Source organism: Panthera onca, chromosome D1, assembly GCF_046562875.1.
Source record: "Panthera onca isolate mPanOnc1 chromosome D1, mPanOnc1 haplotype 2, whole genome shotgun sequence".
NCBI lineage: Eukaryota > Metazoa > Chordata > Mammalia > Carnivora > Felidae > Panthera > Panthera onca.
In genome coordinates, this window is record NC_138348.1 from 84,450,203 (window position 1) to 84,469,915 (window position 19,713).

General features: G+C 44.6%; 2 protein-coding genes across 4 annotated transcripts in view; one reads left to right on the forward strand and one right to left on the reverse strand.

The window, feature by feature from the left end:
- Positions 1-5,402, forward strand: THYN1 (thymocyte nuclear protein 1). 3 transcript variants are annotated; one of them, XM_060605285.2, is made up of 8 exons: positions 1-92; positions 336-471; positions 2,208-2,389; positions 3,137-3,205; positions 3,471-3,605; positions 4,377-4,472; positions 4,726-4,876; positions 5,197-5,402. In XM_060605285.2, exons 2-8 carry the CDS (start codon positions 420-422, stop codon positions 5,241-5,243), a joined length of 732 nt encoding a protein of 243 aa, XP_060461268.1. In that variant the 5' UTR covers positions 1-92; positions 336-419; the 3' UTR covers positions 5,244-5,402. The 3 variants fall into 3 exon arrangements, with proteins under 3 accessions (XP_060461268.1, XP_060461267.1, XP_060461269.1); XM_060605284.1 differs by lacking the exon at positions 1-92 and having other exon boundaries at positions 99-471; XM_060605286.1 differs by lacking the exon at positions 1-92 and having other exon boundaries at positions 99-471; positions 3,513-3,605.
- The window catches only part of VPS26B (VPS26 retromer complex component B), a 23,056-nt gene continuing 8,738 nt past the window's right edge, over positions 5,396-19,713 (reverse strand). Inside the window, exons 2-6 of the mRNA XM_060605282.3 lie at positions 18,841-18,997; positions 13,391-13,555; positions 10,390-10,565; positions 8,620-8,762; positions 5,396-8,208 (exon numbers count right to left, since the gene is read on the reverse strand). Coding sequence (XP_060461265.1) covers positions 8,062-8,208; positions 8,620-8,762; positions 10,390-10,565; positions 13,391-13,555; positions 18,841-18,997 — 788 coding nt within the window. The 3' untranslated portion in view covers positions 5,396-8,061. The remainder of the gene's footprint in view (positions 8,209-8,619; positions 8,763-10,389; positions 10,566-13,390; positions 13,556-18,840; positions 18,998-19,713) is intronic.

Genomic DNA, 19,713 nt, shown 5'->3' on the forward strand with positions numbered 1-19,713 from the left:
AGAGGCAGGACTACAATTCCCGGAGATGCCGGGGTCTCGGCGCAACAGAGCCGGGTCTTACTTGATGCTCCGGACTGGGACGCTGTGACCAGGTGCTGGAGCCTGGGGTGGTTGGTTGGGGTTGTGTAGGCTGTGCGGTTGGGTCAGTGTAGCGGGAGAATGGTGAATAAATGGGAGAAGGATCAGGTTACTAACCGAGGAGACGTTAGCGGCAGGTTATGCAAGATGGAATAGATAACTGGGGGAAGGATTGACGGGCCCAAGTCCAGGTCCGCAAAAGACCCTCGGGACTGAAACTCCGCTTCCTCTCATTGTCTGCATCTCGCTTTGCACAGGTTTCTGGGGGCAGATTCAGAGTTGCCTCTTGTACTCTTGGTTGATTCCAGAATCCTCTGCACTTCAGCCCTCGCAGGGGCACCATGCCGAGACCCCGGAAGAGGCTGGCTGGGTCTGCCGAGCCTGCTGGGCCAGGTGAGCTGCACCTAGGCTGCAAAAAGGCGGCCCTAGTTTCTCTAGGACCTGTTTCGTACTGCTCACTTTCAACTCCCTGTCTGTCGGGAGAATCGTTTCGCGGATTTTCTGTTACGTTATTCCTAATTGACTTCCATCTTCTTTATTCTTCCCACCAAGCTTATACCCAGAGCTTCTTGTTTGTTCATTAAAGCAATAGTAGATAAGGGGTGGCTTGTACTAAGGTCAATAACATACAGTTCTGCTGGGTGGCTCAGTTCGTTGAACGTCAGACAGTGGCTCAGGTCATGATCTCACAGTTTGTGAGCTTGAGCCCCACATAGGGCTTGCTGCTGTCAGCGCAGAGCCTGCTTCAGATCTTCTGTTCCCCTCTCTCTCTGTCCCTCCCCAGCTCCCGGTCCCGCTCTCTCTCAAAAATAAATAAAACATTAAAATTAAAAAAAAAAAAAAAAGCCTAGTTCTGCTGTCATGGAGAATGCAAACAGACATGAGTGAAAAGGTCTAGGAAACTAGATGGCTAAGGATGTGAGGGCAGTAAGGACTGCCAGAAACGGAAGTGGAATTGAATCTAGCCTTAAAGAACGGGAAGTCTTTCCTCAGGCAGAGAAAATGCAATGACATTTTTATATTCACAAGAATGAATGGCATTCTAAGTAGATGAAGTGCAGAAACAAAGCAATTAAAGTACTTTTGGGAATGGCAGAAGTTCCAGATTGACTACAATACATTGTGTTATTTAACAACACATAATGGTATTTGCAGTGTGTTTACCTCCAAAGGGACCACCTGGTCAACTAGGCTAGGGAGGTTCTGAGTATTAGACACCCATAAATGATACTTAATGAGGGCTGATGTAGGAGAGATGGGACTAAATTCAGAGGCAGTGTGGTACAGTCATTAAGGGTGGATCCAGATAGACCAGGGGACAGTTCCTGATTATATTGTTTACTAAGTGTGTAATCTGGGACACATTTAGCAGATGAACAGAATATCTCATTATACAGATTAACTGAGTTACTGTTAGGGTAACAAATAGAGCTCAGGGTCTGTCATAGAGTATGGATTTAACAACTCATATTAAGCTATTGAGTGCCTAATATGTTCCAGGAACATTTTCTCTAATTCTCTTAGGATAAAGTCATCTTTGCCAAGTCTACAAAGTACAGAATGAGCTGTTTTATCCAGCTTCTTCTGGCACCTTCAAGGAGCTGGAAGGAAGCAGGCCACAAAGCACAGTGAGCAAGCAAAAAAGAACTATGAGATGATAATTATAATAATAGCTTATATTTATTGAGTATTTATTATAATGCCAGGCATTGTCTAAACCCATTGTTAGCACTATTGTACTTAATCTCTAAAACAAGTTTGTGGAGTAGGTGTTTGGTTTCCTCATTGGAGAGAAATAGCCTCAGCAAGGGCACAAAAGAGAGTGAGGTAAAGAAAGAAAATTACTTAACACAAGTCAGAACTCTGCTAGGACTGTCAATCCTAACCCACAACCATGTAAGGTATTCTTATCCCACTGAATGGATAATCCAGAAGATACCCTGTGAAGATGGGCATTCCTGTCCCATTTTTATAGATAAACTGAAGTTTAGCAATTCAGTTGCTACTGCTAGTAATTGACAGATCCAGGATTTGAATCCAGGTCTGACTCCAAAGCATGTGCTTTCCCCACAATGCAACATTACTTCTCAGCCAGCATGACCAGTTTCTGCTGTTTGTTTCTATTGCAGACAATAAGGGACCGGCAGGAAAACGTACCAAGACTAAGAACCCAGTGGGGGCATCGGCTCAAGTGGTTAACTCCAGCCCTCAGAAGACTTCAGCCTCCAAAACCTGTGGGAAGTATCTAAGTAGTTACTGGCTGATGAAGTCAGAGGCAGAAAGCCGATTAGAGAAAGGTGTAGATGTGAAGGTGAGACCAGGTACCTGTCTTTAATCCCTTCAAGCTGTTTTTTTAGATAAGAAATAAATATGGGACACCACAGAGTCCACCAGCTTCTCCGAAGGGTAGAGTTAAGGGAAAGATAATAAGGAAATAAGGAATAAAATCAGCAAGGTTTATTACCAGCAACATAATAAATATTTTAGGTTTTCAGGTCTTCTCATTGCTGTTGCAGTTCTGCTGCTGTTGCAAGAAAGTGGCTATGGACGACATGTAAATAAATGGTGTGGGTGTGTTTTAATAAAACCATTTACAAAATCAGGCCTAAAACCTATAGTTTGCCAAACCCTGACCTGGGCAACATTTCAATCTTATGTTGCCTTACTCTTGCCACCTGCCATAATCCTACATATTTCTCTGCCAACAGCTAGTATTTATTCAGTGAATTAATATAAACCAATTTTAATAATAGCTTGGAGAAAAATATTATAGAAGAAATATATAGTACCTTAATGAGTAAAATACAAATAACAAACACATTATCATCTGGATTATCCATTCAACTGATCTTCTTAATTAACAAGGATAACAAGTTAATACAAGGCTTACTACATGTGCCCAACAGAAGTGGCTTTGCGGAACTACTTCCCAGTAAACTACATACTCCCACTATAGCAAGTAGCACCCTCAGTGTAGGGGAAGAAACTATCTACTTCCATATTATTTCCAGTTGGCGTCAAGATTGTTTAATGAATGGGTTCATTTCCTGTTGCCTAGTTCAGCATCGAGGATCTTAAAGCACAGCCCAAGCAGACAGCATGCTGGGATGGTGTTCGCAACTACCAGGTAAGAGGGTAAAAGCAGGGCCTGAGACCCAGGCGTTGGGTAAATGCCTGCCTCCTTCCATGACTTATTCAGTAGCAAAATCTCTTGGCCAATGGCCCAGATAATAAAATAGAAAATGTATTCAAAAATACCTTAATTACTCTGCATGCAGTTTGCAAATGGTCTGGATACAAGTCTGGGTGTTTCAGTAAAGGCAAGCTGCAGAAAAGAAAACCTCATCTAAGGAAAGCAGACTTGATTTCCACTAACAGCTAGTGTTTTCCAGTGGGTGAGGAGGAAGGTAGTTGTTTATTCTCCCCTGGGACAGGCCCGGAACTTCCTTCGAGCCATGAAGCTGGAGCAAGAAGCTTTCTTCTACCATAGCAACTGCAAAGAGCCAGGCATCGCAGGACTTGTGAAGGTCAGTTGTATAGGCATTGGTCTTAATCCCTCTCCCTTCAGGGAAACTTACTCATGTAGATATAAAGGAACAAAGCTTAAATCAGTTAACAAAAAAGAAGTACCCTCCTCCCCATCCCTGATGTCACCACTCAGGCCTCTTCAGTATGACAAGGACTATAACAAGGCCTTCATTTCAGGTCCCGCTGGTACAGACTTCTCATTTCTGTGCCTTGGTCTTTCACTCAAAAACAGGCCTGATGATAGCTCTTCCAGATCAGAAGTTACTAGGATAAAATTATGAACTGCAGGTGGAAAGACAGTGGCACCAATAATAACCTTTAATACTTGGTTTTAGAACATTACTTTTAAGATTTTATCAAAATAAGATTGATTCCTATGCTTGCCTATATATTATTTCCAGATATCTGAGCCTTCATTGGCTCTACGACACAGCTGAAGAGGTTAGAATGTGCAGGGTCAGAAGTGAAAGTCAGACTAGAATTAAAAATTGGCCCTGGAGGGGCGCTTGGGTGGCTTAGTCAGTTAAGCATCCGACTTTGGCTCAGGTCATGATCTCACGGTTGGTTCATGGGTTTGAGCCCCACATCGGGCTCTGTGCTGACAGGTCAGAGCCTAGAGCCTGCTTCGGATTCTGTGCCTCCCTCTCACTCTGCCCCTCCCTACTCCTGCTCTGTCTCAAAAATAAATAAACGTTAAAAAATTTTTTTTAAAAAATGGCCATGGAGCTGACTGTCCAGGCAAATGATTGGAGACTTGGTTTTGTTTTCAGATTGTAAAGGAGGCTTACCCAGACCACACACAGTTTGAGAAAAACAATCCCCATTATGACCCATCCAGCAAGGAAGACAACCCCAAATGGTCCATGGTAAAGATTACTATTTTTCCTATTTCATGAAAGTAAAAGAATGGACAAAGAGAGGGAGGAAGAAGGTGTGGGGTGTCTTTAGGTCAAGGTATAGAGTCCAGTTCTTACTCAGATGAGGTTACCCTGGCTTTGGGAATAGGAACAGAACACTGGCAGCCCTACCTATAAGAACCTCCCATAAGAAGCTAAAGCACACAGTGGACAGAATCTACCTGCACGTGTCTTTCTGTCCCATACACTTTCTGTCACATAGGTGGATGTACAATTTGTTCGGATGATGAAGCGTTTCATCACCCTGGCTGAGCTCAAAACCCATCACCAAGCTCACAAAGCCACTGGAGGCCCCTTAAAAAATATGGCTCTCTTCAGTCGCCAGAGACTCTCAATTCAGCCCCTGACCCAAGGTAAGAGTGGGCCTTTTCTTTTATATTACTCACATACTAGAATGACTATGTGAACTCACATTTATTACTGATTAAGCTTGGGCACAGTATTTAACCTCTTTGAGCCTGTCTACTCACCTATAATATCCACGAAGGAGGAAATAGGTCTGGAGTTACTCATTACTATGTGCCCAGCAGTGCTTGGCACATAGTAAAACATTCCACAGTTTTTGAATGAATGACAACCTACCTCAGTAACAATATGAAATGTCTGACACAACCTCCCTGTTTAAGAGACACACCTCCTAATTCTTTGCTTTCTTTTCCCCCTTTTTTGGTAGAGGAGTTCGATTTTATTTTGAGCCTGGAGGAAAAGGAACCAAGTTAACTGGGACCATGTTGCTGGAATAGGCAAGACATTGTTCCAAAGAATTCAAGCTTTTGTAAGACAGAAAGAGGTGTGAGAAGGCTTTCTTGTTATGTTGACCTGGGGTTGTGTACGTAGGTGATTTTCATGTACCTTTTTCAATAAAACATTAATATCAAAGTTGGGAAGCTTTTCTTTTAAAGTAGCACTGGGTGTGGTAGACTACTCCACTGCAGATCTTCTGCCCATCAGTAAGGTGCAGGGTTACCCTCTACCATCTTCCTTTACTGTAGCAAATTCCAGGGTGCAGGGTTCTGTCTATTACCCCTACTGAAATGAACTTTTGTCTTTCTACACCAGCCTTCCTCAGATGCCCCTGAAGTCATCTGGGTCCCATAGGGCTTTAAACCACCAGCAACATCAGCACAGGTTGCCAGGTGAGAATACAGCTGGGATTCCTTTCTCAGCATATGCTTACCTAAAATGGGTGTGAATAAAACATCAGTGTTCGCCAGGGGCCACAGCCACAGAGAGGGCAGGTGTCATGTTGGATCAGGGTGGGTGTCTGTCTCCCCTTTTGTGTGAGTATAAGACAGTATAAGACAGAAAAAACCACAGAACCTGGTGGACCATGGGCACAATGCCTCCAAGCCACAGGGGCTTCCTTTAATCAGAGAGACAATTGAAACAAGTGTTCTTTTTTTTCTTCTTTTTTTTTTTTTAAAATACAGCCATTGAAAAGACGACACATTAAGAAACATGTAAACACTGCAGCTGCTTAATTACAAGTTGCACTGCTTGGTTTAGTACCTATGCACTCCCAGGTATGGGGACCTTTAAAGGAGGGGGCGGTCCCTCCTCTCACTTCCACAGTCGCATAGAGAAGTAGAGAATGGGGGCAGAGTGAGAGAAAACAGAAGACCTGGCTTGTGCACAGCTCCTGAGAGAATAAAAGCAAATTCTATCTTCTAGTTCTCCCAGAAAAAAAAGTTTAAGATGTTATGAAAGTTGGAAAATGAATTTGGGTTATCAGTTGGGAGGCAGAGGAACTTTCTAGTTAGAATACCAGCTGTTATGGGAGGCACACCAGAGCCTAATCTCATGATCTGGAAAAGGCAAGGAGCACACAATCTGCCTCCCCCATATCCTTAAACTCCAAACTTGATAATCCAGGGGCAGCTGGATGGGTGATTCTCTTCCCATGAGATTGTCCGTCGCACCTGAACTCGGGGTCCGGCATGGGGGGGAGCCACCTTACCTTCTGTGGTTCTGCTGTCCCCAGTCAACCTCTAGTGTCATCCCAGTGTCTTCTCCCCCCAGTCTCAGTCCTGACCCATGAGCCCTGCCCAGTCAGAGGCCCACGACTACACTGATTTCTGAGGAAAAGAGGAGTCCCCATTTTCCACACTAAAAGATGACAAAGGAACCAAACCCCCTGCTTTCCAAACTATAGAGAACTCAGACCCACAGATATTGGACTTATTGGCCAATGGGGTCTGCCTGAAGGGAAGGAAGGCCAATAGGTCATTTCCAGATGAGGCAGAAAAGGATGTCAACACCTTTACTCCAATAGGCCCGAGCACAGTGCAACAGAGGGAAGGTCCCCTTTCCTTTCATGTAACAAGAATACCCACAAGAGTTTCTGTATGTTTTTAAACAAAAACATCAGTGGTCCTAAAGTCTGGTCAGCCAACTGGTGAAGGTGAAGACATAATTTGGCAAGCAGAATTATTCTGAAGTTGTGTAGCAGAGTCTTCTGCTGAGGCTCTCCTCTCCCTCCTGAAACTCAGAGAATGAAGGGGCATGGGTGACAGTAAGAACAAAACTTACAAGCCCTACTTCCCACAAATTAAATGAAGGGAGAGCAAGGAGTGATGAGGATCCATTCTTAGGGAAGCAAAGAGATCAAGGCCTTCCCGGGATCTCTTAGAGGAAACACATGCCCTTATTTGGGCTTGCTGTGGCACACAGCAGTATCCTAGAGCCACCCAGCCCTCAGGGCTGGAGAGTGCAGTCATGGGGTGCAGGCAGACTGCAACCACACATAGTCACCATACTTCTGTCTTGGCCTCTTATATCCAACACTGCTGCCATCCATGCATGACACTAACCCCAGGTGTCTCTGTGCCCAGAATTTCTCACAGGTGAGGGGACAACAGCCAAAGGCCCTTCCACAAGCTTCTGTTCCAGGACGTTACTGACAAGAGTCCGTAGAAGATGGAGAAGGGAGGTGCTTGGGTCCCAGCAGTGAGAGAAAGGCCAGAAAGGAGGTGGCTTGTGGAAACGTCAAAGCACCACATCCAAGACTCCCAAAGAGGTAGCTTCCCGATCTTGAGTCTCCCTGCTGCCATTTAGGATGGGGAAGGACCAGCTTCTTTGGCCACTACCTCAGACACAGCAGAGGGGAGAATAAGATAGGACTACCCCCTGGCCCCGCTGGCAGTTCAGAATCCCAGGGACATGCTCAGGACATGCTTCCTGTATCAGGAAGCTCAGAGACCCAGGATCCAAGGATGCCTGCTCTTTGCTCCCCTGCAAGATGTGAGGCAGCCCCCCATGGAAGGCCTCAACAAAAGGCTCTTTTCCCCAGAGAGACCAGCTACCAGGATGCTACCTCTCCCTGTTCTCACATCAGCCACAGAATCTCAAGGAGACTGCCTCCCAACCCAAGCCCCTTAGGTTCTTCAGAAAAAAAGAATTTAAGTCAAAACATGATTTGTTTTCAGGTTGCAAGTAACGGGTCAGTTGAACATCACACCGTCCTCCCCTCCCCCAGCCGCTGGTGTTTGGTAGACGGGGGTGCTGGGTGGAAGCCCAGCAGCTTCTTGGCCCTGGGGGCCTACTGCCTGCTGTTGTTGTCAGACAGCTGGCTGGGGGTCCGCACCTCACCCAGGGAGGTTGTGCCTTCGAAGCGCTGTGAGGCGATGGCTGCCTGATGGGACATGCTCTTCCGTACAATGTCACCCTTCCGCCACAACACCACTTCCTGCAGAATTGGGAGAAGGAGGTTACATGTTATCTTGAGAGGGAGGCATGAGGGTGGGGTTCCCAGAGGCTCTAACTTTCTCCCAGGAATCTTAGCAAAACCTCCTCTGCTCCTCTCTCACCAAAGATAGCCACTGTCCACACCACCCAGGGCTCCTTCTGGTGTGGGCAGGAAGGGCAGAGTGGTCACTGGCCTTAGGCCTGCAAAAGCGAACTTGAGGTGTCAAGTAGGGACCCTCATTCTTGTCATGGGATTCCCTCTCAGTGAACCAACAAGTGGCACCTGAGTCTCTCTCCCCTATACCACTCCACTTAATCCGTCAGAAATGGAACCTGATCTTCACAGGGATGATACCCTTCCTGTGCTGGCTCTAGGGCAGCCAGGGGTCTCAGGGAGGTACCTGGGCCTCACCTGCTGTTTGAAGTAGCGTCGTTCCTCCTCGTCTATCAGCACCAGGTTGAGGTAATAGCGCACGGAAAACTTCTTGTTGATGTCCCGCATGGTGGGGGTGAGCTCGTAGCCCGCCAGGAAGAGCCGGATCGGGATGGACTCTCCTGGAAGGGCCAGGCAGAAGTCAGAGCAAAGGGCAAAGTGACCCACCCTACCTTACACCAAGTCACTCTCTGCCCACAGCAAGGGAGGCGCCACCTGAGCGTGTCATGGCACACTCAAGGGAATGCTTCTAGCCTTTGGGAAGTTGCATTCTCTGGCTCAGTGATCTTCTGAAGCAAAAACGTGACTCTGCAATTCGATTCCAGGTCCTGTTGCATCTTCTCTCACTGTTCCAACATAGAGACCAGTGAGTATGAACAGCACAGGATACTACTGCTAAGCATCTTTCGATTATATGTAATGTGTCTAGTTGTTGTGTTTTAACAGGCCAATTGCCAAGCCCCAGCTAACTCATCATGTCAGTCAGCAATTTCAATGCCACCTTCCTCCAACCTAAATGGTGTATGCCCCGCAAAACACATCCCACTCTAAGATGGATAAACAGGGTGGTATAGTGATCTGAAAAAGAGAAAATCCTCATTCTGGTCCCAGTTCTCCATTAACCAGTTGTATGACTTCTGTGTAAGTCCATTGCTTTCTCTGGACCCTAATTTTCTCATGTGAAAAATTGTGGAATCAGACTACATGATATTTTAGGTCCCTTCCAGCTCTAACACTGTGCCTTTCCTAATTTAAGAGAAATGAAATTAGGACAGTAATTCTACTGAGAAAGGCCAAACTTATAATGTAGTCTAAGCTAAATATAAATGCACTTTTAATTATCTACTGTTTTGTCTTATTTCTCAAGGGAAATGACAAGTGGGTTTACTTGTACAGCTGGTGAAAAAAATGGAACATGCAGAGAGTCAGGAGAGTTCAGTCCTATCCCCCCGCAAGGACCTAAAATGATGATGCCCAAGAATCAGCTGTCATTGTCCCCTCCTTCCACATGGAAGACATGTAGGAATAAACTGAATAAAACCTTGGCATCACCAAGCACTTCTAAATGAAAAAATATATTCTTCATCATCAATGGCTGCAGGGCCAGAAGAACATAAATGATTGCTACTCCCAAATAATCACAGACTCCCCAAATAACAAAGCTTGCAACTCCATTCACTCCAGATGTAATGTCAGCTCTGGGGTGGGTGGGGCGGAGGCTCACTGTTTCTGTCCTGTTCCCGGTGTGGTCTGTGGCACCTGGTAGTGCTGGATGGAGTATGTGCACTTGGTGAATGAATTCAGAGAATGAGTCATTTCACAAGAGCTAGAACTAAGGAACAAAAGTGATTATTATGCATTAATATCTTGCTCCCTAGTAGCAAAGAATGTCAGTAGGTAAAATGTGCAAACTATCTGCTAAACCAGTACTTTTCAAGCTTTTGTTGTTGTTGTTGTTTTTAAGACGTGTAACTCTTAAGATGAAATCTCCAGTACAAGCTCAATGTGTAAACAAGGCCAAGGTGGAGCTCTTCTGGGTGAAGGTAGAGAAGGAGCTTGGAGTTCCACATACCCAGCCCTTCTTTTCCTCTTTATTGGGATCCACAGTAAACAATTAGAGATGAGAAATTATAGGTGAACAGGCAATCTTACTTTAGCAGTATAACCACCCCAGGCCCCTCCATAATTCCATGCTGGGCCTGGGAGAACAGGGGAGGTGGCTGTGGGCTTGGGGGCGAGGATGCTCACCTCTCACGGGTGCCCCATCCATGATCTCATACTTGGCTATCGTGTCATTTTCATGGTACACATTGGGGCCTGTGCCCGTCGTTTCCCGCTTGATGATATCTATCTCCATGTGCTTGATTTTGATTCTCACCAACAGGAAGTAGATCTTCCCTACAATGACATCTTTCAAGTGGTATCTGGGGAAGAGAAAGCACAGAAAACAAGATGTGTGTACAGCAGCTGACCTGTGCACATTTCCAGGCCTTCTGGGTTTTAGGACAGGGGCACCGCCATGCAGGCTGGCTAAAGATGGGGAGTCATGGTGCACACTCACTCATATTTTCACCACAACTGCCACTGCAGAATGATTTCCCACTATGCTCTTTACTTGAATCACAGTAGTCCCTATCCCTTCCATTCTTCCGTACGTAAGCACAGGACATCTTTCCTGCATGTTATATGCTCATCTGATCTATCTCCCCAGTGCTTTAATTCTGTTTATGCCTTGTGTATTTGTGTATGTGTTGTCTCAAATGTCCTGATGTATGGGAGTCCAGCCCCACAAATACAGGAATCAGGTCTTGCTCTCTGTCTCTGAACTCCACAAGACGTCTTTTGGGAAGTGGGCCTTGGTGGCCTGCAGCAAGCAGCTTTGTCTGCTGTGGATGTGACAGGCCAGGGCATGCGTACTGCTCCATGGGCACCTTCTCTCTGGGCCCTGTTGACATGGTGTGTGCTCTGTGAGCTGTTGTGAATTCAGCCATGCTGCACGATGCTTTCTGACCTTTCAATCTTTTGAGTCAGTCTGTAGTGCCAGTGGTCTGTGTGTACACATGCAGGCAGAGGGGAAAATCTTCAAACCTGAAGCTCAGAATCATGGGACGTAAGTATTGGCAGGGACTTTAGAATTCAACCTCCTTATATTACAGGTGAAGAAAAGAAAGTTCAAAGAAGATAGAACCCCTATCTTGAACCCCTGGTTCAAACCTGCACCAGATTTGAGTAGGGGACAGACACAGGGTGTAAGCCCAGGTGCCTAATTTCTAGGCTTGTCTTCTCCCCTCTATTTCATTCTGCCTTTCTGCTTACAGTCTAACTGGGAAGACTGCAGACACTCTCAGTAGATAACTTAAGAACACTTACAAAAGCAGCACGTAGGCCACTCCCAGCATTTTAGAAGGAATGCTGAGAGATCGTAGATTCTAGGGGTTTTCAAATTTTGAAAAACTAAACATTTTTCTTCTAAATCTTTTTTAATGTTTATTTTTGAGAGAGAGAGAGATAGAGCACGAGAGGGGGAGGGGAAGAGAGAGAGGGAGACACAGAATCTGAAGCAGGCTCCAGGCTCTGAGCTGTCAGCACAGAGCCCAACATGGGGCTCGAACCCATGAATCTTGAGATCCTGACCTGAACTGAAGCTGGACTCTCAACCAACTGAGCTACCCAGGTGCCCCTGGAAATTCCTTTATTCTCAATGAAATCCTACATGGAAGCACTAAAATGTGAAAAACATAAAAGTATCACTCCTTTGGAGGGCATAGAACCCTGGTTCCTGGCTCTTCTTTCACTTCATCCTTTCTGTATGTGTTTGAAACCCATTATCCTGATCCAGGACTCCAGTTTTCAGGTGAGAAACCTGAGGCATAAAAGTGTTACCTGCTAATCTTACCCCAAGGGCAATCCTTAATGGCAGAATGGGATTAGGCTCTCCATTAGACTGTCTGCTTTTGCACAGCACAGCCTGCTGAGAGGGCAGGACAGGTTTGAACACCCAGTTCTTGATGTTATGAAATAAACCTTCTGAAGTACCTTCCACATACCATGCTTGGTCCTGAACATATTGCTGACTGACAGCTATTTTGAGCTCCACAAGGTAGCACTGCCTGCCAACTACCCCTTTTACCAGGTGGCTGGAGCACTGGTGGGCATGCACTTTTGGTGGCTCGTTTCCAGAAGGCTCAAAGAGCCCTGAGACTGTGAGGAGAAAGGGGAAGAAGGCTGTTTCCTTACGTGTCCCTGCCTGGCCCAGATCAACACCCCCTCCCAGCTCACCCCACCCCATTCCATAGGTGGGACCAGCCAAGCAGGGCCCGTTCTGGGTCACAAGTCATTCCAGGCCAGAGGGCAGGGGAAAAAATATGCCTTTCCCTCACCCCTGTTCTAGGAAGCATGTATGTTGCTAGTTTTTTAAAAAACCCTGTTCCTCTCCCTTCACAGGAGAGCCAATTGGCTCCACAACACCCCCCTGCCTCCCCCTGACAACCCTGTTGCTCTTGAAAACAGTGGGTCTGATGTGAGGGTCTCCCTAGTGAGAACCCTAGTTAGAGACTCTAATTTCTTTTTTTAGCTCTCTCTGAGTAGAATACACTTTTACTTTGCATGTTTGATTTTCAAACGTTTTCAGGAATGTATTATACTGAAAAGAAAGATGTCTGTGGTACATTTTTGAAGTGTCAGTAAGTTTTGTGATTTATAAGCGCTTAAATAGTTTCATGTTCAGACAGCAAACACAGTTTAAAATAGACATGGCTTCCCAAGTTGCCAGCTAAAATTTAAAGACCTTTATAAAAAGGTGTTCTTTGCTACAATTCATTTAAGCTCAGGAGGAAGCAACAAACTGTGGTCAGTGTTTGGTTTCTTCACATTGATCTGTAAAGACACACACAAATGATAACAGGAATGGTATTCTGAGATGCTTCGTGGTCATCAGTAGAAGGCAAGAGCTGTACCTGGATCCAAAACAACCTTAAAGTTTGTCTAGCTTGACTCTGAAAGACAATGCGGGGTATTTGACTTAAATGTACCTTTTTAATTGCAAACAGTTTAGTTTAAGTAGAATGAAGTTTGATTTCCTACTCTATCTACCTTTCACCAGCCTGGCACATATATCTACGGTACCATGTCAGTGAACACGTCACTTCAAGCCAGCCAAGGCCAGGACTCCACCAGCTTGCATTCTCATTAAGTACTATCTTATTAACCTCCCTCAATAGTTCACAACCATGAGGCCCCAGATACTTACTTGGATTTATTATACTCAAACTCAATGTGCAGGCAGTCCTCAATCCCAACCTCCATCTTGATGGAAGAGTTCAGCTCTGGATATGTGCTGAGTGTATGAACTACAATGTCCATCTCTTTGACAACATCATTGAGACGGCGGCTGATGGTGGCTCGAAGGAAATACCTATAGGAGATAGACGTATTGTGAACACTTCTGGTTTCTAGATGCTGCCTTTATTTACTCACCAAACAGGGCCACTGGAGAAAAGCCCTTACGGTGGTTCACCTTTGGGGTTTTGTATTCCTTTGAGAATTTACCTCAGTGGACCCTTCTCCCGGAAAAACAAACAAACAAACAAAACAAACAAAAATTAACATGCACTTATAACATGAAATTTTGTAATTGTAGCTCCAGGGTGTTCAAAGACCTTCCCTCAAATCCCTTTTCAAGCCCATCCTCTGAGCTGAGAACACTGCCCTAAATAAAAATGGTTTCTGTTTTATATGCCTATAGCAAGTTATCCTATGCCTTTCATGTTCCTTACTACTGCCTACCATGTATATTTGTGTATGGGTTTTACTTCTTCAACTAACTCGTGGCTCTTCAGGCACAGGGATTTGTCTTACACTCTTCTATTTGCATGCCTGTTTACTTAACAATATTCAATCAATAAGCATTTTCCAAGTCCCTCGAGTTAAATGGGAGAAATAGGGAATGGAGAAAGTAAGTCAGCTCTTCATTCAGCAAACGTTTATTGTTTGGCACAGGATGAATAAGATATAGTCTCATGGGAAGCTCACGGTCCACAGGGGAGGGTGGGTCAACAAACAGAAAAATTAGAACACAGAGCAAGTGCTAAATCAGATAGAGGAATCAAGTGCTAGAGAGAGAGAAAAGGGCACTCAGGCAGAGCAGACCTTAAAAGTAAAGCAGCAGAGGTGGGAGAGGTCCTGAACAAAGACAGTCTCTGGCCGAACTGTGGATCCTTGGGGAGGTGTTGCTGCAGTAGGAGACAAGTAGGGAAGAACAGAGAGACACGGCCCCTGAAGGGCTTAGTAAGCCAAGCCTGACCTCTCCAGTCAGCCACCCTAGTGCAGCCGTGTCCCCTGGACTTACTTTGTGCTAATACCCAGTGAATGGAGGAATACCCTTTTAATATCTTCTTCTAAATAAAACTTAGATAATCTGCATCACTGTCAACTGTTCCTGGAGAAAGCTGCTAACCAGATCGACTGCACATTTAGGATACTCTCCTCTGTGTGGCCCTGACTGATGCTTGGCAATCCTTTTATTCATCTCAGTAACTTCTGCCACATTCCCCAAGACTTATTTGTCCCTAACCCTTTTCTAATTGTTCAGGCTTTCAAGCCTCCTTTCCCCCTCACTGTGGGATTCACAGCTTTTACTCTACTAAGAGGAAGGCCTTCCAAGTCAAGATTTCTAATTGTCTCCCTTCTCTGCTTTGTGCTGTTTCTAACTTAGGGCTTAAATGTGCATCTGTATCTTTGCCCATTCTTTCCTCCTTCCAACGGCACCTGGGTCTCTCAAGACCTTTCTCCTCCTCCATCAGGCAGAATGACTTTCACTCTGGGTGCACATTATAATCACCCTGGTGGGGGAGCAGCTTCCAAAATCCTGATGCCCAGGCAGAGCTGACATGTAACTGCTCTGCAGAGGGACATAGGCATCAACATTTTTTAAAACCACCCAGGTGATTCTAATACAGGAACCTTGGTAGAGAACCACTGTCTGGTATTTTCACTCTTCAAGTTTTCCAATTTTCTCAACATATTGAATCTCTCTCCAATAAAGTCCTCCTTCTTTGAGTTTATACAAAGTCCCAAACTCGTCAATCCCCCAACATTCCAGGTCTTATACTCTTGACCGTTCTGGAACAGCTGTCACTGAGGGGTCCTGTTCTAACTACTGCAGCTTCTTTCCAGTCACTACTACTCACCCCTGGCTTCTGTCTCCACCACCAGAAACTGCCCTCCTGAAGGTAACACATGGCCCCCTAGTTTCTAAATCCAGCGATCTTTTCTTTTAGCTTGTTTCTACACTGGAGTGTATAATACTTCCTCCTCTTCCTTGAAATGCTCTTTCTATAGTTCCACAAGAGGGCTTTACCCTGCTTCTCTCCCTGCCCCACCCTCTTATCCCCCCACCAAATGCCCCAATAGATCCTGCCTGGGCTCTTCTCCCTCAGCTCTCCTTCTTGAAAAATGTACCAGCTTTTACCCCTGAGCAGAGGACTCCCAACGGTGCATTTCTCTGTCCTGAGTGCCAGGCTTGCATTTCCAACTGTCTAGTGAACTTTCACACATTCTGCCAGTGCTGCAGGCTTTAAAATTGGATGAATCATTTAAAATATAAATCATCTCTTCTTCCTGATAGCCATATGTTTGCATCTCCACTCACTGGTCAATTCTATTGATATCTATTAAATTCCTCATTTTCTGCCTGGTCCCATTGTGTCTACTAAGGTAAGATGCTTAGGAAGGACCTCATACTAGCCTTCTAACAATTTTGTCTCTGCACTCCACCCATTCATCAAATAGTGTGGGTTGACTTTAAACTAATTGTCCAAAAGAACCACTCCCTCAACCAAATATAAAGAAAGAGAAGTCCAGAATGATCTTTTCATGTTTTCCCTCTGCCTGATAAGATAAAAGCCCTTAATCTGGAACTGAAATTTATAAACTGCCCTCAACTAATTTTCTCTTCTTGACCTCCTCTCTCAACATGAATCCTGAAGTCTTCATCTAATTGGACAGCAACACTTTTTTCTCTTTTATTCATTTTGTGTGTGCATGTGTGTGGTAAAATACAGAAGGGATTTAGAGTATGCCACTCCAAAATATGCCACTCTGGTATAAGGATTATATAGAGCAACAAGAAGCAGACACAAGAAAAACTCTCTGCCCTCCCCACTCTCTAGGAGGAAGAGCAGAACATTCTTAATCATCAGAGACAACTGTTATCAGCCCAGCGACTGCACTAGAGAAATCTACATAACAAATCTTACTAAACAAACTCTTACTTTCCATTTGTTTCCCCCATATATTTACCTTCCCAGAATTTGTTGCCCCTAAAAGCTCAAAGCCCCTTTCCTTTGTTTCGTCATTTCTCTGTGAAATTATTATTCTGTTAAGATGCTCATGTAAGCTCCGAGTTCTCACGACTCCATTTCATGACCAATCGCTGTGTGTATGCACAATGCACGTGTGAATCAACTGGTCTGCCTTTCTCTTGCTAGCCTATCTTCTGTCAGTCTGATTTGCAGAGCCTCAGCCAGTCGACCTAAGATCGACAAAGGGAAAAAACCCTTTTCCTCCCCTACAATATATACAACAAAATTTAACATTTTAATCATACTTCAGTGGCATTAAGCACATTCACATTGTTGTGAAATCATACAGTATTTGTCTTTTTATGCTGGCTGATTTCACTTAGCATAAGGTTTTCAAGGTTCATCCATGTAGCATATGACAGGATTTTCTTCCTTTTTTAGAGCTGAATAATATTCCACTGTATGTGTATGCATTTATCTGCTGATGGAACTTACGTTGGTCCACCTGGCTATTGTGAACAATCTGCTATGAGTGTGGGTGTACACTGATGTTTGAGCCCTTGCTTTCACTTCTTTTGGGTGTGTACCCATGAATGGAATTCCTGGATCATATGGTAATCCTATTTTTCATATTCTGAAGTATCACTATTCTTTTCAACATCTTTATTTCTGACTTAAAAACATTTAAGAGCAATCCACTGAAAATATTAAATTAAATAATAGTAAGTCCCACAGGCAAGTTTAGGTGACAACTAGACAGTCCTCCCTGTTGTAGCCTTTTCTGAATGCAATTAGGAAACACTGTCTTTAGTTTGGGTAACGTCAGTGTTTAGACCTCTCTGCAAAGATTGAAAAAGAAGAGCCTACAATCACTCTTCTGACGGAAGAGGGGAGACCAGGGAGACAGAAGGAGAGGAAAGGTCTTCCTGTAGTCCGCACCATCCGAAAACCAGGCCTTGAGGTGATAAAGATGAGCTGATCTTAAGGTGGCATTAAACCTGGAGCCAGGTATCCAGAGTGATGGAGGAAGTTGGCTTTGTCCCAGTAACTTCACATAATCTCAAGTTACATCCAAGAGTCTAGAGCTGCTCTGGATTTTTAAATTTTTTTTTAAATTTTTTTTTAATGTTTATTTTTGAGAAAGAGAGAGAGAGAGAGACAGAGGGTGAGCAGGAGAGGGGCAGAGAGAAAGGGAGACACAGAATCTGAAACAGGCTCCAAGCTCTGAGCTGTCAGCACAGAGCCCCAATGTGGGGCTCAAACCCACGGACCATGAGATCATGACCTGAGCCGAAGTTAGATGCTTAACCAACTGAGCCACCCAGGCGCCCCCTGGATTTTTTTTTTTTTTTTTACCCAAGAGGCCCCTGGAATCAGTCCCTATCCTCAGAAACCAGAAGAATAAAAACAGTCCCATGTACTTAAATTGTGTTTATTAAATTTTTTGAAAATCTGTATTATGTTTTATTCTCCCGTCACCCCAAAAGGTGGAGGACAGACCTAGAACTAGAATCCAAATCTATTACCTACTTTTCAAGCAAGAGCTCAGAATCCCACTGCTGCTGTGTGGCAGAGCTGGACCGAGGATTCGCAGGTCCTGATGTGCAGCCCATGGTGTGCTGGGATACAGCTCATCCCAGTGTATGAAAGCTGACTATTCAGTTTTCAGGAATTTTATAAACTGGTTGTTAGACATAGCAATTTTTAAACATTATCTAAACTTGGGGTGCCTGGGTGGCTCAGTCAATTGGGCATCTGACTCGGCTCAGGTCATGATCTTGTGGTCTGTGAGTTTGAGCCCCATATTGGGCTCTGTGCTGACAGCTCAGAGCCTGGAGCCTGCTTTGGATTCTGTGTCTCCCTCTCTCTTTGCTCTTCCCTCCCTCCCTCCCTCTCTCTCCCTCTCCCTCTCCCTCTCTCTCTCTCTCTCTCAAAAATAAACATAAATTAAAAAAACCTAAATTATCTAAACTTAAATGGATTCTATTAAAAACAAAGGTAATACATACTCAAAACTCATTGTTTCTTAATAATCTTGCTACAGTTTACCGATTTTGTCTGCTCTTAGGGGAATTAACATCTAGTGTCTGACAGTAATGCTATGTAAAGGTGATTACCGTACATCTCTCCCCAACTCTGTAATCAGGCACCTCAGGTTGGGAGCTTAAAATTGGCCACGGTAGGAATATTTACATGACAGAAACTGACAAATGCTATAAACTAGGGCTTCTCCTCCCAGAGAGTCCATTGTTAAACATTTACCAGCATGCCACTGCTCTCAGTTCTCTTCCTTCTCAATACCTATATAAAAAGACTCAAATGTAGACAGCTTCAGAGGTGAGGTGGGGAAACAGCAGGGACAAGGTGGGGAAACAGCAGACACAACTTTACAACTTACCGGAGCTTCACATTCTGGCCTGTGTATGACTCATAGGGCTTCTCCACGTGGGTGAATTCAAAGTCGAAGGCCTGTGATTGGCTAATTTCTCCGGGCCGGGCCAAATCCTTCACCAGGGACACAAACTCATGGTGGTTCCCACGGTCGTAGTAGAGCTCTGGAGAGAGAGCGTCAGCCTCTACAACCGGACCCCAAGCTACACAGGGCTTAACAAGGGGGATCCCAGGCTGCAGGACCCCCGCTTCTGAGAGACCTCTCTCCAAAACAAACTTCCCCCAGCCTTGTTTTTGACTCCTTTTCTTTTCCTAATCCCGCTCTTGCACTGCATTCTCCATATACTGGTCTCCTTCCCTCCCCACTTTCCAAACACTCGGTTTTATATAGAGAAATTCTGTGCCACAGTAAAAACCCAATATAACCCTGCTCTAGCACATCAGGCTGGTACTTTAAGAGATATATCAGGGGAACCGGTAACAAAAACACCACACTGTTTTAAAAACATTTCTAAAACTATTTCTAACTTTTGAAAGCATATTCATAGCTATTTAATCCTATCTTCCTTATAATAATCTTCTGAAGTATCTAGGACAGGCCTTGTCACCCATTTAACAGAGAAGGAAACTGAGACATAGCATGGTTAAATGATTGGCTTAGAATTGCAGAGTTGGCTGCAAAGCTGAGATTAGAGATCTCCTGCTAGAATGAATCTGTTTTTATGACCTGGTACAATGGGAGTAATAACATAACCCACTTCGTAAGGTTCTATAAGAATTAGAGGAAGTAATGCAGGTAAAGGACTCAGAATAGTACCCAATAGATAGTAAACACTCAAAACATATTAGCTGCTGGCTGCTACTATCCCTCAAGGGAATC

Excerpts from the sequence above, each read along its gene's own strand:
- THYN1 (XM_060605285.2), top strand. The coding sequence starts at position 420 with ATGCCGAGACCCCGGAAGAGGCTGGCTGGGTCTGCCGAGCCTGCTGGG. Across the intron at positions 3,206-3,470 it reads ATGGTGTTCGCAACTACCAG|TGGGTGAGGAGGAAGGTAGT; the intron begins GTAAGAGGGTAA and ends AGTGTTTTCCAG. Across the intron at positions 3,606-4,376 it reads GCATCGCAGGACTTGTGAAG|ATTGTAAAGGAGGCTTACCC; the intron begins GTCAGTTGTATA and ends TTTTGTTTTCAG.